Source organism: Anomalospiza imberbis, unplaced genomic scaffold (assembly GCF_031753505.1).
Source record: "Anomalospiza imberbis isolate Cuckoo-Finch-1a 21T00152 unplaced genomic scaffold, ASM3175350v1 scaffold_221, whole genome shotgun sequence".
NCBI lineage: Eukaryota > Metazoa > Chordata > Aves > Passeriformes > Viduidae > Anomalospiza > Anomalospiza imberbis.
The window spans coordinates 97026-113003 of NW_027099853.1; the positions used below are offsets into that span (position 1 = coordinate 97026).

Consider the following 15978-nt stretch of genomic DNA (forward strand, 5'->3'; position numbering starts at 1 on the left):
GGCTGGGGTTTTGCCTGCGCCAGGACCTCTGAGCCAGATGCTCAGCAGTAGAGACCCGTGGAGGAGTGACAAGGACTGGGCAAAGGAGGCAGAGGACGCTCTTCTGTAGTGCAAGGTCCAGCAAATTTACCGGGAGAAGCGAGAGGAAGGTATGCAGGGGAGGGATGACAAAGGGGAGCACAAGCGAAAAAGAGCCCCGAGCACACCTGTGCCCCGGATTTTAAATCTTTCAAAACTGGCGGTGGACACCATAGAGCAACCAGTGAGGAACTTCTAGGGTCTGGTTTCTGGGACTAAAACAAATCAGAGCAAGGGGAGGAGAGAGGATCTGGCCGAGGATTGGATTTGAGCAGGAGGGACAGGGAACCTTCTGGAACAAAGGGTAGGGGTTGGGCTGACGGACAGGGCGAAGGGGCCAGGTTGCCTTGCCAGGCAGGGAAGGGTCTGGCAAGTAGGGAGGGGATTCTTTGAGGGACAGCTAGGTAGGAGGGCATAACACAGGGGAGAAACCAACTGTAATAACTCGGGGGACACTGGAACATTCCACAAGATAACAGAACATTTGACTTAATAAACTAACACACCGCAACACCAAGTACTGTGCCAGCGTCATACTCTGTCCCCCGTAAGTGTGCTGATGCCATTTAAAAGGGACTGCCAATGAAAACAACTTCTAACATTTTTGTAATTTCTGCATAAGCGTTCAAATCCTTGACCAGGAAAATCACATGTCAAAATTTCTGGGATTCTTAAATACCAAAGCTGTCATTTGCACCCTGCATTTTAGAGTCTCTGAACAGTCACACAAGGGTTTTGTTTTAAACACTACAGAAAAAGCCCCTGGTGCTTAGGCATAGCTTTACATCAGCATATACTCCCGATTATTCCTTTAGGCAGGAACAGCAAACCCAAGAATGAGCCGAGCAGGTGATTCCTATGTTCTCATGTCCTGCACAGCACTAACTGGGAATTCAAGAATGGATTCTGGGGCCTCAGGGTGCACAGGAAGCCACAAAGACTTGGGATGCTGCAATGGACCAGCCTGGTGCCTGTGCCTGGGCTGCACATGGCTGAGCTCCATTGGGATGATCTATCAAAGGCTGAATGGACATCCCATGGAGACTGCTCTTCCAAGTCCTGTGAGCTACAAAATTCAGCTGTAACCAGCCGATTTTTTCATGTTAGCTTGAAATCCAGGAGAGAAAAGGTAAACATGGAAAAGTGTTCTTCCAATCCTAGTGACAGCTGTGCCTGCACAGCACCTGTGGCCGTGGCAGGGCGGTGGGAACTGGATGATCTTTATGATACTTTGCAACAAAAAGTGCTGTGGCATTCTGTGATTCCCCAAGTGGAGAGCAAAACTGAGCCATACAAGTCCCAGCTTTTCTCTGGCGCCTCCTTTGTTCTTTGTTGCAAGCACGTCCAGGATTTAGTTTCAGAGCTGACACATGTGTCTTTAAGGTGCCTGCATGGAGGAGAGGGAGGGCAGCTGCAGCGCAGGGCTCGTGCCCCATCAGAGTCTCTCTCTCACCATGGCACCAGTGCCGCTGCCTTGGGACGTCCGCCTGTGGAAAGTGGTGACTCTGCCCTCAAGCACGGCCATGGAAGCCAAGCGTTGCTGTGAGGCTGGCAAGTCAAGAGAAAGCCATTGTGGTGAAGGCTGATGGAGCCTTTTGCCAAAGCACGGGCAATTGCGCCCACAGTCTCCCCCCGTCTGGCATCCCGGCGGGTGCGGGAGCCTCATTGAGCAGGTGCCGGCGTTCAGGGTGCTGCTGTGCCTGAGCACGCTCCGGTGCTGTTCCTGTGGGGTCCAGAGGCGCCGGGGCAGCAGCGCCTCCGCAGCCCTGCTCAGTGAGACACGGCCGCCTTCCCCATGGTGACAGCAGCTCTGCGGCCCCAGAGCTCTGTGTCAGGGGGGCCTCGGTCACAGCACCGTGGCCTGGGCAGCCGCGAGAGCCGGGGCCGGCCGCCAGCCCTGCCTCTGCCCCCTGCCCCTTATTGGCAGCAGCCAGAGGCCAAGCCCAGGCAACCACCCCCTGCCCTCCGTGTCCCCAGCCAGCCCAGCCTGGGCACTTGGGGTGTCCCCACCCTCCTGCTGGGGTGGTGTCCCAGCATCGAGGGCTTCTGCCGCAGGCCTGGGAGACGATCTGGGGAAGCGCCAGAGCAGCCGGGTGCTGGGAACAAGGCGGCTGCCTGGGGGCTGCTGGTGGCCTCTGACACCCACTTGCTCAGGGCTGCCCACTGCCCCAGCCTCTCAGGGTCTCCCCCAGCCCGGCCAACCTGCCCGGCAGCAGTGCCACAGCCCCGCAGGAGCTCCAGAGGAGCCCCATCAAGAGGCACCTCGGAGCCCTCAGCAATCCAGCCAGCAACACACGGGCAGGAGCACACGGATGGTGCTTCCTGCCTGGGACAGGGCTTGTGGCCATCTCCAGGCACCGCTCCCGCAGGGATCCCCGCAGCTCCGGCCCTGCCCACCCGCTCTGTGGGCGGCACAAAGGCTTCAGCAGAACCACTAAAGGTCAAGGGGCCTCTGGCCCTTTTCCCTGCAACATTGCACGCCTGGGCACCTGGCTGAGCCCAAGCAAAATTTCCCCCTCCTCCCCTATGCCCTGCACACTCTGGGCAGCCAAAGAAAGATCCTGGGAGTCTGTCTATTATAATACATTCTATATTTACATAGTATAGGAAAAGAAAATGAAGAAAAGATCAATTATACAGAAAAATAAAATCGCTGCTAGCTCAGGTGGCCCCAGCAAAGACAGCCTCCTGGATCAGCCCTCCACAGAGTTCCAGCTGTTCAGCCAGCCAAGCCGCGACAGACGAGGCCGTGTCTGCCATGCCCTGCGCAGCTGATCCCGCAGCCTCTGGAACATTGGGATGGGAGCCTGCTCTACTGCCTTGAGGATGCACAATGTTTCAATTGCCAGGCTTCCAACGGTGAGGCTGATGTCATTTGCCATTTCTTCAAGGGCTGAAAGAGAGAGGATCAGAGCCACGGTCAGATCCTGGATCTGTGGGGAGCTGAGGACAGGCCCCTGCCAGGGCCATCCCGGCCTGCTCTTGCCATGGTCAGGAGGGAGTAGGGACCAACGGGGTCAGCCCGAAGCTGCGGGCCACGAATCCCCCACGTGTCCCTGAAATCTCTGTGTGCTCTGCCCAGGCCAGCCCTGGTCCACACAGGGACCAGAGCCCTCCGCAGCCGAGGCAGGGATGGCAGCTCCTCCTGCCAGCCCCCGCTGTCAGTCCGCTGCCCTCACTCACCATTGTAGACCAGCTGGAGCTCGGCCTGCTGCCCCCTCAAGCTCCGCCCGGCGATCCCTGTGAACACAGAGGCTGTCACGGCCCCAGCAGCACAGCTCCCTGCCAGCGGCGCTGCCAGCCCTGTGGCCACACGCCCTGGTGGCCCGGCAGGGCTCAGCCCGGGCCCTTGCCGCACGCTGCCGCCCCAGGGCACGGCTGCCGGAGGGCGGCAGCAGCGCCGAGGCCAGGCGGGGCTCCACGGCGCCGGGCCCGGATGGCGCTGCCGGGGCAGCAGCCGGGGCTGGGGCCGAGCTGTGGCGGGGCGGGGAGGGAGCCCGGGCTCGTGGCTCACCCATGAACCTGACGGCCACCTCTCGCAGGGGCTCCTGTGGGCTGTCCAGGTAGGGCAGGGCCCGGCGCAGGATCTCGGCCGCTCGGCTCCTGTCCTCTTCCAGCTGCAGAGAGCGGCAGGAGGGAAGGGTTGGCGCGGGCTCGGCCCCTGGGCCGGGCGCTCCCTGTGCCCTGCCCCGGCCTCCCCTGCCCGCACAGCCCCGAGGCCCGGCCAGCAGCCGCTGGCACCGGGCTCTGGAGGGGGCAGAGGGCCGGCTGCTGCCCGGGGAGCCGCGGGGCTGCCCCACAGCCCCGCCGGGCCGGGGCTCCATCGGCACCGGGCTGGGGCCACGGGAGCCTGGAGACCAGCCTGCGCGGCCTCTGGGTGCAGCACCGGGCAGGGGCACAGCTGCCAGCCCACACACCCAGCACCGCGCTCAGGGGGCTTCTCCCGGCTGAGCCTGGGGCTTCCAGGCCGTCCTTACTAGGCAGTAGGCGAAAATCCAGAGTTTCTCCTTCTTCACCAGTCTCGCCAGATCTCTTATCTTCAGGAACTCGGGCACACAAAGCAGCGTTTCCCGAGAAGCCTGGAGAGCAGCAGAGATACGGGGATGGCCCCACAGCCCAGGGCACAGGACCCACGTGCCTGTGCCGAGGCCTGGAGGAGGCTGCAGCCCGCCAGGGCAGGAGACAGCCGAGCCCCCTGCCCGGGGGACAGCAGCAGCCCACGAAGTCCTCACCTCTGCCACGCGCCGATTCTCATCATGGCAGTGGAAGAAGAGTGGCAGCAGGCTGTGGCGCACTTGTAACTTCAGGGCCTTGCTTTCCCTTCCCAGTGGAAGAGTCAGCAATGTTCTGAAGAGACAAATGGAGAGCAGCTGTACCTGGCTATTGTCCTGTATTAAGAGACAAAAAGAAGACCTCAGCATGGGCTGCGACGGGGCTCAGCTGGGCGCGTGCCTGCAAATCCACAGGGCACCAAGTGTCTGGGCAGTACCCAGTGGCCGTGGCTGGGGGCACAGAGCCTTACGAGGTCAAAGAGTAGCACAAGTGCCTCAGCCAGCTGCAGGGCGATGGGGCTGCCTATCCATCTGTCGCTGTCCAAGATTATAAAGCTGAGTACCATGACTATTATCTTAACAATCTCTCCATCTGCATCCCGCAGGAGCTCCACAAGACTTTCAGTCAGGCTCCACATTTTTTTGGTCTGTGTAGAACACAAGTTTGTGAACGGCCACCCTGCTGCCAGAGGGCCTAGAGGCCAAAGGCCTGTCCCGAAGCACTCGGGCAGCTGAAGTGGGAGGCAGGAGAGCTGGGAGCAGCTGCCCCAGCGCCCAAACTACAGCCAAGCCCAAGCGACTGTGTTCCCCAGCCCCATGCTGCCTGCACGGCTTCAGCCACTGCCCCCTTCTCACCGTCGAGGGATTGTCAGTGAGCTTGAGAAGGCCCTTGAGTGCCAGGCGACGCCTCTCCCTGCACTCGCTGCGCAGGTGCCTTGAGAAGATTTGCAGGACTCGGTCAGCCTCGCGTTCACTCAAGTCCAGGTGCTTGAGGACCTGAAAGGCACAGGGCAGTGACAGGGGACGCGGCCGGCAGGAGCCCAGAACCGCACAGGGCTGGGCCCAGGCAGCAGCACAGGGCGTGGGCACCGTCCTGGCAGCTGTGGCTACGAGAGGGCAGAGAGCTGGGAGGCAGCTCAGCGAGGCAGCGCTGGCCAACAGGCTCACCTCCACAAGGAATGCCAGGGCGGGCAGATCCCAGCGTGGCTCCTGTGTGCTGAGCAGCTGGAGCAGATAGCGGAAGATCCGGGAACACGAGCGTATGGAGATGCAGGACATCTCCCTGTCAGGAGTAAAAGTCCATAAGATTGTGAGCCAGGGGAGCAAACCTCTCCCAGGATTGACTCACAGTGGTCTGGTCTTTCCCCAGCATACAGCAAGGGGACCTGGGCCATTTGAGATTTGGCTCTTTGTGGGCACCCCCATTTCCCTGCTTTTTCCAGGCTGCTTGGCCATCCCTCAGTGACAAGGCCCTCTGGCCCACGACCACGGGGACTGTGTGGGGCACCCCAGGCGCAGAGCACAAATGTCAGAGGCAGCGGGGAGAAGGGGGTCTCACCTGGCCAGCAGACCCACGGCATAGTGCTGGGTGTCAGCACAGAGCAGCGTGTCCCAGCCACACCTGCGTTCCATTGCCATCACCACATCCTTGTACTGCTCTAGGCACAGCAGGGACTTCAGGGTCCGCACGGCAAACCTGTGTGCAGAGCAACGCCCAGGTCACACTGGGAGCAGTGGCTCCTGCCCTGTTGATGCGGCAGGGACAGGAGGACTGAAATGGAGCACCTGTTGGGGCTGGTGGCAAGGCCGTGTTGCTCCTGGCATCCCTTCCAGAAGGTATCAACCTCCTCTGGCGTCTCTTCTGTGCTGAAGAACACTTGGAAGAGCAGATGCACAAGTACACGGGAGGAGTGCACCTTCACGATGTGTGAGACACAGGGCTCCTGGAGGATCTTCCACATCACCACAGTTGCCTGCAAAGGACAAAGCCCCCCGTGACCGCGCTCAGTGCCGAGGTGTCCGTGTGGCAGGGCCCGAGCGTGGCAGGGAGAGGCCCAGAGAAACACAGGGGCAGCAGCGGGACCGGTGGCCCTGCAGCTGCCCCTAGGCCAGGTTTCAGGCCAGCACCTGAGGCAGGGAGATGCAGTGGGGGAAGGAGGAAGGAGAGCTGCAGGAGAGGCAGCTTTGGGGCCAGCAAAGGCCACTGGCCAAAACTCACAGCTAGGGCAAAGACACCCGTTTTGTCCCCATCGGAGGTGCACGTGCTGTGCTTCGGCCAGCTCCCCAGCACATCCAGGAGAATCCGCTGCGCCAGCTTCGCCGTCCTGGGCGAGGACATGATGGTCTTCCACATGGCCATGGCAGCTCTGCGGGGTTAGAGCTCTGTCTCAGGGGGTCTCAGGCACAGCACCGTGGCCTGGGTATCTCTAGGGGCCCGGGCTGACCGCCAGCTCTGCCTCTGCCCACTGCCCCTCACCAGCAGCACCCAGGCAGCCCAGCCCTGTGGGGACAGGCCCCTGAGGAGCAGCGAGGGAGCATGGCAGCAGGCTCGGGGCTGACATGCCAGGGCTGGGAAAGGGAGCAGCCAGAGGGCCCTGGAACTCTCTGTTGGTCAGACACCTGGGATAAGCTGTACAGGGCGATGGGCTGGGGAGCCTTGAGCCCTCTGGGCAGGTGGGCCCCATACCTGTCACAGGACGGGGCCACACGCAGCAGTGTCATTACTGCGTCATTTGGCTGTGCTTCGGCGAGATGCAGCAGAGTCCTGTTCAGCCTGGGCTCAGCAGAATCATTGGCCATGAGCCACTGGTGGATGTATCTCACCATAGCGGGCACCTGGAGAAGGCACGGGGCGATGTGGAAAGCTGCCAGAGGGAGCGATGTTCCCAGTGTCCCCAGAGAAGTGCTTCCCTTCCCACCGCACTGTGAAGGCCTCAAAGGCTCACAGGGACCAGCAGGTGTGGCTGGGGAAGCCATGTGACTCATGAGGGAATTGAAACATGGCCACAGGCTGCTTACTTGCTCTGGTCTGGAAACACCCCTCTCCAAAAGCAAATCCAGCAGGGTGGCACTGGTCTCATCTTCCTCCTCCTCCACCCAGGCCACCTTGGGCACTCTTGGGGGTCTCTGCTCCATGTCAGTGACTGGTTTTGTGGGTACTTGCAGGAGAGATGGCTTGGAAAATCTCCAAGTTAGCAGCAGGTCCTGCAGCTGTGCCTGGAATGCACCTTCCTGAGAGAAGCCTCAGGAAGGCTACAGGACAGCAAGCCCTGCGCTCTGGTCTCAAGGGCTCCTGCCACAATGACAGGAGACTCCTGTCAGGGATTGTGGTCTGGCCTCGAGCGCACTGGAGGCAGGGGTGGGAGATGCCTCAGAAAAGCTCTGGGGCACCAAGTGCCACACTGCCCTCAGGGGCACCTGCAGAATCGAAGCCTTGGAAGGCTACAGGTCACCAAGTCCTGTGGTCTGGCCTCGAGGTCAGCTGCAGGAACAACGCCTCAGAAAAGCTCCGGGTCGGACACAAACAAGTGCGCTGTGCGGGGGCTCCTCACGGCGCCGCTCTGTCCCGTCCTGTCCCGTCGCCTGCTCTGAGCACTGTGGCGTGCTCTTGTCACTGCCAGCTCCTATGTCACCACATGTCACAAAGGACCCTTGGACAGCCAGTTCCCTTCCAATTCCACGGTGACCATGCTGCAGCGTGTCACAATGGGCCCTTGGAAACACTGTCACCTGCCCTGGGGCCGCCCCCAGCCCACCCAAAGTGGCCCAGGTTGGAAGGAATCCCTGGCCCCAACGTCTCAGACAGCCCAACAGGATCTTTAGGAACGGCTCAGACCATCAGCAAACCCTGCCCAGCTCGGCAGGCTCAGGGCAGCAGAAGGAGCCCCCAGGGCTGCCGACGCAGCCGCGCTGGGAAGGGCACGGGGCCTTCCACGGAAGCTGCCCCGGCCTCCTTGGGACACGTCCCGGCTGGTGGCCATCCTAAACCCGTGGGTGTGACAGGGACAAGGAACGTGTGGGCCAGGGCACGAACTGGGCTGCTCTGAGCCCTGGGGCCTGGGGAGCGCTGACACCAGCAGGTGTGGCAGAGTCCCCGCCCAAGCAGACCTGCCACCCCCCGAGCCCTGGCAGCTCTGGTGCCCGTCTCCTGCCCCAGAGACCTGTGCCCCCGGGGGGCTTCTGTGCCAGAGGGAGCCAAAGCCCACGTGCATCAGGGGCTGTTGGCAGGAGCACCTGCAGCAAGTGCTGGCAACACTTGGGGTCTGGGAGAAGGCAGAAGCTGTTAGGCAGTCCGGAAATGCTTCTTTTCATGGAAGGGATTAGCAGTAGCACCACAAGACCATCAGCTGCTGAATTTCCCTGGACGATTTGACTGTAGAGAGACAGTGTCATGTATCAATGTGATCTTCTTTCTGTTCTTCTGGGAAAAACACTAGCCCAGTCTCTGATGTTCAGTCCTCCAGTTGCTGCATGTCTGTCTGTGTCGTAGCTGATGCAAGACAAATATTTCCTCCAGACCCAAAGAGTCAAGCCTGAAAAGTCACAGGGTACATCTGGTTTTGATTTTTTTTAAAGTTTTCCGGAGCCTGCTGATCATTTTCAAGGTTTTCTCCCTATCCCTAGGGCATATTCTCCAGAAGTTCTGCTGTTACATCCTTTTGCATTTAGTGAAAGTTACCTGCAGTGACCAGCTGATCAAAGTCCTGGGAGAACTTGAACTCCTGGGTGAAGCTGGGCAAAACATGTATCTCCCTGATCTGAAGCCATTAAGTGCCAAATTGCCACTGTCCTCCAGAGCCCTGGCTAGCTCTGCGATGCCCCTGGGCCAGTGGCGAGAGTGGGCAACTGGCCAGGCTGGGGTTTTGCCTGCGCCAGGACCTCTGAGCCAGATGCTCAGCAGTAGAGACCCGTGGAGGAGTGACAAGGACTGGGCAAAGGAGGCAGAGGACGCTCTTCTGTAGTGCAAGGTCCAGCAAATTTACCGGGAGAAGCGAGAGGAAGGTATGCAGGGGAGGGATGACAAAGGGGAGCACAAGCGAAAAAGAGCCCCGAGCACACCTGTGCCCCGGATTTTAAATCTTTCAAAACTGGCGGTGGACACCATACAGCAACCAGTGAGGAACTTCTAGGGTCTGGTTTCTGGGACTAAAACAAATCAGAGCAAGGGGAGGAGAGAGGATCTGGCCGAGGATTGGATTTGAGCAGGAGGGACAGGGAACCTTCTGGAACAAAGGGTAGGGGTTGGGCTGACGGACAGGGCGAAGGGGCCAGGTTGCCTTGCCAGGCAGGGAAGGGTCTGGCAAGTAGGGAGGGGATTCTTTGAGGGACAGCTAGGTAGGAGGGCATAACACAGGGGAGAAACCAACTGTAATAACTCGGGGGACACTGGAACATTCCACAAGATAACAGAACATTTGACTTAATAAACTAACACACCGCAACACCAAGTACTGTCCCAGCGTCATACTCTGTCCCCCGTAAGTGTGCTGATGCCATTTAAAAGGGGTTGCCAATGAAAACAACTTCTAACATTTTTGTAATTTCTGCATAAGCGTTCAAATCCTTGACCAGGAAAATCACATGTCAAATTTCTGGGATTCTTAAATACCAAAGCTGTCATTTGCACCCTGCATTTTAGAGTCTCTGAACAGTCACACAAGGGTTTTGTTTTAAACACTACAGAAAAAGTCCCTGGTGCTTAGGCATAGCTTTACATCAGCATATACTCCCGATTATTCCTTTAGGCAGGAACAGCAAACCCAAGAATGAGCCGAGCAGGTGATTCCTATGTTCTCATGTCCTGCACAGCACTAACTGGGAATTCAAGAATGGATTCTGGGGCCTCAGGGTGCACAGGAAGCCACAAAGACTTGGGATGCTGCAATGGACCAGCCTGGTGCCTGTGCCTGGGCTGCACATGGCTGAGCTCCATTGGGATGATCTATCAAAGGCTGAATGGACATCCCATGGAGACTGCTCTTCCAAGTCCTGTGAGCTACAAAATTCAGCTGTAACCAGCCGATTTTTTCATGTTAGCTTGAAATCCAGGAGAGAAAAGGTAAACATGGAAAAGTGTTCTTCCAATCCTAGTGACAGCTGTGCCTGCACAGCACCTGTGGCCGTGGCAGGGCGGTGGGAACTGGATGATCTTTATGATACTTTGCAACAAAAAGTGCTGTGGCATTCTGTGATTCCCCAAGTGGAGAGCAAAACTGAGCCATAGAAGTCCCAGCTTTTCTCTGGCGCCTCCTTTGTTCTTTGTTGCAAGCACGTCCAGGATTTAGTTTCAGAGCTGACACATGTGTCTTTAAGGTGCCTGCATGGAGGAGAGGGAGGGCAGCTGCAGCGCAGGGCTCGTGCCCCATCAGAGTCTCTCTCTCACCATGGCACCAGTGCCGCTGCCTTGGGACGTCCGCCTGTGGAAAGTGGTGACTCTGCCCTCAAGCACGGCCATGGAAGCCAAGCGTTGCTGTGAGGCTGGCAAGTCAAGAGAAAGCCATTGTGGTGAAGGCTGATGGAGCCTTTTGCCAAAGCACGGGCAATTGCGCCCACAGTCTCCCACCGTCTGGCATCCCGGCGGGTGCGGGAGCCTCATTGAGCAGGTGCCGGCGTTCAGGGTGCTGCTGTGCCTGAGCACGCTCCGGTGCTGTTCCTGTGGGGTCCCAGAGGCGCCGGGGCAGCAGCGCCTCTGCAGCCCTGCTCAAGGAGACACGGCCGCCTTCCCCATGGTGACAGCAGCTCTGCGGCCCCAGAGCTCTGTGTCAGGGGGGCCTCGGTCACAGCACCGTGGCCTGGGCAGCCGCGAGAGCCGGGGCCGGCCGCCAGCCCTGCCTCTGCCCCCTGCCCATTATTGGCAGCAGCCAGAGGCCATGCCCAGGCAACCGCCCCCCTGCCCTCCGTGTCCCCAGCCAGCCCAGCCTGGGCACTTGGGGTGTCCCCACCCTCCTTCCGGGGTGGTGTCCCAGCATCGAGGGCTTCTGCCACAGGCCTGGGAGACGATCTGGGGAAGCGCCAGAGCAGCTGGGTGCTGGGAACAAGACGGCTGCCTGGGGGCTGCTGGTGGCCTCTGACACCCACTTGCTCAGGGCTGCCCACTGCCCCAGCCTCTCAGGGTCTCCCCCCAGCCCGGCCAACCTGCCCGGCAGCAGTGCCACAGCCCCGCAGGAGCTCCAGAGGAGCCCCATCAAGAGGCACCTCGGAGCCCCTCAGCAATCCAGCCAGCAACACACGGGCAGGAGCACACGGATGGTGCTTCCTGCCTGGCACAGGGCTTGTGGCCATCTCCAGGCACCACTCCCACAGGGATCCCCCGCAGCTCCGGCCCTGCCCACCCGCTCTGCGGGCGGCACAAAGGCTTCAGCAGAACCGCCAAAGGCCAAGGGGCCTCTGGCCATTTTCCCTGCAACATTGCACGCCTGGGCACCTGGCTGAGCCCAAGCAAAATTTCCCCCTCCTCCCCTATGCCCTGCACGCTCTGGGCAGCAAAAGAAAGATCCTGGGAGTCTGTCTATTATAATACATTCTATATTTACATAGTATAGGAAAAGAAAATGAAGAAAAGATCAATTATACAGAAAAATAAAATCGCTGCTAGCTCAGGTGGCCCAAGCAAAGACAGCCTCCTGGATCAGCCCTCCACAGAGTTCCAGCTGTTCAGCCAGCCAAGCCGCGACAGACGAGGCCGTGTCTGCCATGCCCTGCGCAGCTGATCCCGCAGCCTCTGGAACATTGGGATGGGAGCCTGCTCTACTGCCTTGAGGATGCACAATGTTTCAATTGCCAGGCTTCCAACAGTGAGGCTGATGTCATTTGCCATTTCTTCAAGGGCTGAAAGAGAGAGGATCAGAGCCACGGTCAGATCCTGGATCTGTGGGGAGCTGAGGACAGGCCCCTGCCAGGGCCATCCCCGGCCTGCTCTTGCCATGGTCAGGAGGGAGTAGGGACCAACGGGGTCAGCCCGAAGCTGCGGGCCACGAATCCCCCACGTGTCCCTGAAATCTCTGTGTGCTCTGCCCAGGCCAGCCCTGGTCCACACAGGGACCAGAGCCCTCCGCAGCCGGGGCAGGGATGGCAGCTCGTCCCGCCAGCCCCCGCTGTCAGTCCGCTGCCCTCACTCACCATTGTAGACCAGCTGGAGCTCGGCCTGCTGCCCCCTCAAGCTCCGCCCGGCGATCCCTGTGAACACAGAGGCTGTCACGGCCCCAGCAGCACAGCTCCCTGCCAGCGGCGCTGCCAGCCCTGTGGCCACACGCCTGGTGGCCCGGCAGGGCTCAGCCTGGGCCCTTGCCGCACGCTGCCGCCCCAGGGCACGGCTGCCGGAGGCGGCAGCAGCGCCGAGGCCAGGCGGGGCTCCACGGCGCCGGGCCCGGATGGCGCTGGCCGGGGCAGCAGCCGGGGCTGGGGCCGAGCTGTGGCGGGGCGGGGAGGGAGCCCGGGCTCGTGGCTCACCCATGAACCTGACGGCCGCCTCTCGCAGGGGCTCCTGTGGGCTGTCCAGGTAGGGCAGGGCCCGGCGCAGGATCTCGGCCGCTCGGCTCCTGTCCTCTTCCAGCTGCAGAGAGCGGCAGGAGGGAAGGGTTGGCGTGGGCTCGGCCCCTGGGCCGGGCGCTCCCTGTGCCCTGCCCCGGCCTCCCCTGCCCGCACAGCCCCGAGGCCCGGCCAGCAGCCGCTGGCGCCGGGCTCTGGAGGGGGCAGAGGGCCGGCTGCTGCCCGGGGAGCCGCGGGGCCGCCCCACAGCCCCGCCGGGCCGGGGCTCCATCGGCACCGGGCTGGGGCCACGGGAGCCTGGAGAAGAGCCAGCGCGGCCTCTGGGTGCAGCACCGGGCAAGGGGCACAGCTGCCAGCCCACACACCGAGCACCGCGCTCAGGGGGCTTCTCCCGGCTGAGCCTGGGGCTTCCAGGCCGTCCTTACTAGGCAGTAGGCGAAAATCCAGAGTTTCTCCTTCTTCACCAGTCTCGCCAGATCTCTTATCTTCAGGAACTCGGGCACACAAAGCAGCGTTTCCCGAGAAGCCTGGAGAGCAGCAGAGATACGGGGATGGCCCCACAGCCCAGGGCACAGGACCCACGTGCCTGTGCCGAGGCCTGGAGGAGGCTGCAGCCCGCCATGGCAGGAGACAGCCGAGCCCCCCTGCCAGGGGGACAGCAGCAGCCCACGAAGTCCTCACCTCTGCCACGCGCCGATTCTCATCATGGCAGTGGAAGAAGAGTGGCAGCAGGCTGTGGCGCGCTTGTAACTTCAGGGCCTTGCTTTCCCTTCCCAGTGGAAGAGTCAGCAATGTTCTGAAGAGACAAATGGAGAGCAGCTGTACCTGGCTATTGTCCTGTATTAAGAGACAAAAGAAGACCTCAGCATGGGCTGCGACGGGGCTCAGCTGGGCGCGTGCCTGCAAATCCACAGGGCACCAAGTGTCTGGGCAGTACCCAGTGGCCGTGGCTGGGGGCACAGAGCCTTACGAGGTCAAAGAGTAGCACAAGTGCCTGCTGCAGGGCGATGGGGCTGCCTATCCATCTGTCGCTGTCCAAGATTATAAAGCTGAGTACCATGACTATTACCTTAACAATCTCTCCATCTGCATCCCGCAGGAGCTCCACAAGACTTTCAGTCAGGCTCCACATTTTTTTGGTCTGTGTAGAACACAAGTTTGTGAACGGCCACCCTGCTGCCAGAGGGCCTAGAGGCCAAAGGCCTGTCCCGAAGCACTCGGGCAGCTGAAGTGGGAGGCAGGAGAGCTGGGAGCAGCTGCCCCAGCGCCCAAACTACAGCCAAGCCCAAGCGACTGTGTTCCCCAGCCCCATGCTGCCTGCACGGCTTCAGCCACTGCCCCCTTCTCACCGTCGAGGGATTGTCAGTGAGCTTGAGAAGGCCCTTGAGTGCCAGGCGACGCCTCTCCCTGCACTCGCTGCGCAGGTGCCTTGAGAAGATTTGCAGGACTCGGTCAGCCTCGCGTTCACTCAAGTCCAGGTGCTTGAGGACCTGAAAGGCACAGGGCAGTGACAGGGGACCCGGCCGGCAGGAGCCCAGAACCGCACAGGGCTGGGCCCAGGCAGCAGCACAGGGCGTGGGCACCGTCCTGGCAGCTGTGGCTACGAGAGGGCAGAGAGCTGGGAGGCAGCTCAGCGAGGCAGCGCTGGCCAACAGGCTCACCTCCACAAGGAATGCCAGGGCGGGCAGATCCCAGCGTGGCTCCTGTGTGCTGAGCAGCTGGAGCAGATAGCGGAAGATCCGGGAACACGAGCGTATGGAGATGCAGGACATCTCCCTGTCAGGAGTAAAAGTCCATAAGATTGTGAGCCAGGGGAGCAAACCTCTCCCAGGATTGACTCACAGTGGTCTGGTCTTTCCCCAGCATACAGCAAGGGGACCTGGGCCATTTGAGATTTGGCTCTTTGTGGACACCCCCATTTCCCTGCTTTTTCCAGGCTGCTTGGCCATCCCTCAGTGACAAGGCCCTCTGGCCCACGACCACGGGGACTGTGTGGGGCACCCCAGGCGCAGAGCACAAATGTCAGAGGCAGTGGGGAGAAGGGGGTCTCACCTGGCCAGCAGACCCACGGCATAGTGCTGGGTGTCAGCACAGAGCAGCGTGTCCCAGCCACACCTGCGTTCCATTGCCATCACCACATCCTTGTACTGCTCTAGGCACAGCAGGGACTTCAGGGTCCGCACGGCAAACCTGTGTGCAGAGCAACGCCCAGGTCACACTGGGAGCAGTGGCTCCTGCCCTGTTGATGGGGCAGGGACAGGAGGACTGGAATGGAGCACCTGTTGGGGCTGGTGGCAAGGCCGTGTTGCTCCTGGCTTCCATTCCAGAAGGTATCAACCTCCTCTGGCGTCTCTTCTGTGCTGAAGAACACTTGGAAGAGCAGATGCACAAGTACACGGGAGGAGTGCACCTTCACGATGTGTGGGACACAGGGCTCCTGGAGGATCTTCCACATCACCACAGTTGCCTGCAAAGGACAAAGCCCCCCGAGACCGCGCTCAGTGCCGAGGTGTCCGTGTGGCAGGGCCCGAGCGTGGCAGGGAGAGGCCCAGAGAAACACAGGGGCAGCAGCGGGACCGGTGGCCCTGCAGCTGCCCCTAGGCCAGGTTTCCCGCCAGCACCTGAGGCAGGGAGATGCAGTGGGGGAAGGAGGAAGGAGAGCTGCAGGAGAGGCAGCTTTGGGGCCAGCAAAGGCCACTGGCCAAAACTCACAGCTAGGGCAAAGACACCCGTTTTGTCCCCATCGGAGGTGCACGTGCTGTGCTTCGGCCAGCTCCCCAGCACATCCAGGAGAATCCGCTGCGCCAGCTTCGCCGTCCTGGGCGAGGACATGATGGTCTTCCACATGGCCATGGCAGCTCTGCGGGGTTAGAGCTCTGTCTCAGGGGGTCTCAGGCACAGCACCGTGGCCTGGGTATCTCTAGGGGCCCGGGCTGACCGCCAGCTCTGCCTCTGCCCACTGCCCCTCGCCAGCAGCACCCAGGCAGCCCAGCCCTGTGGGGACAGGCCCCTGAGGAGCAGCGAGGGAGCATGGCAGCAGGCTCGGGGCTGGCATGCCAGGGCTGGGAAAGGGAGCAGCCAGAGGGCCCTGGAACTCTCTGTTGGTCAGACACCTGGGATAAGCTGCACAGGGCGATGGGCTGGGGAGCCTTGAGCCCTCTGGGCAGGTGGGCCCCATACCTGTCACAGGACGGGGCCGCACGCAGCAGTGTCATTACTGCGTCATTTGGCTGTGCTTCGGTGAGATGCAGCAGAGTCCTGTTCAGCCTGGGCTCAGCAGAATCATTGGCCATGAGCCACTGGTGGATGTATCTCACCATAGCGGGCACCTGGAGAAGGCATGGGGCGATGTGGAAAGCTG

The 15978-nt window shown here is 60.8% G+C and overlaps 1 protein-coding gene across 1 annotated transcript; it reads right to left on the reverse strand.

Moving 5' to 3' along the window:
• Positions 1 to 14560: 14560 nt before the first annotated feature.
• Positions 14561 to 15943, reverse strand: LOC137466469 (uncharacterized). Its single transcript, XM_068178197.1, has 4 exons — positions 15798 to 15943; positions 15330 to 15477; positions 14897 to 15084; positions 14561 to 14807 (listed from the first exon to the last, which is right to left on the reverse strand). The coding sequence occupies exons 1-4, from the start codon at positions 15935 to 15937 to the stop codon at positions 14666 to 14668; spliced, it is 618 nt and encodes a 205-aa protein (XP_068034298.1). The 5' UTR covers positions 15938 to 15943; the 3' UTR covers positions 14561 to 14665.
• Between the last annotated feature and the right edge of the window lie 35 nt (positions 15944 to 15978).

What these genes read in the sequence shown, in the direction of transcription:
- LOC137466469 (XM_068178197.1), bottom strand. Translation starts at nt 15,937, where the DNA reads ATGGTGAGATACATCCACCAGTGGCTCATGGCCAATGATTCTGCTGAG. An exon ending in GCGGCCCCGTCCTGTGACAG is followed by an intron (nt 15,478 to 15,797) that starts GTATGGGGCCCA and finishes CTAACCCCGCAG; the next exon opens with AGCTGCCATGGCCATGTGGA. An exon ending in CTTGCCACCAGCCCCAACAG is followed by an intron (nt 14,808 to 14,896) that starts GTGCTCCATTCC and finishes CTCTGCACACAG; the next exon opens with GTTTGCCGTGCGGACCCTGA.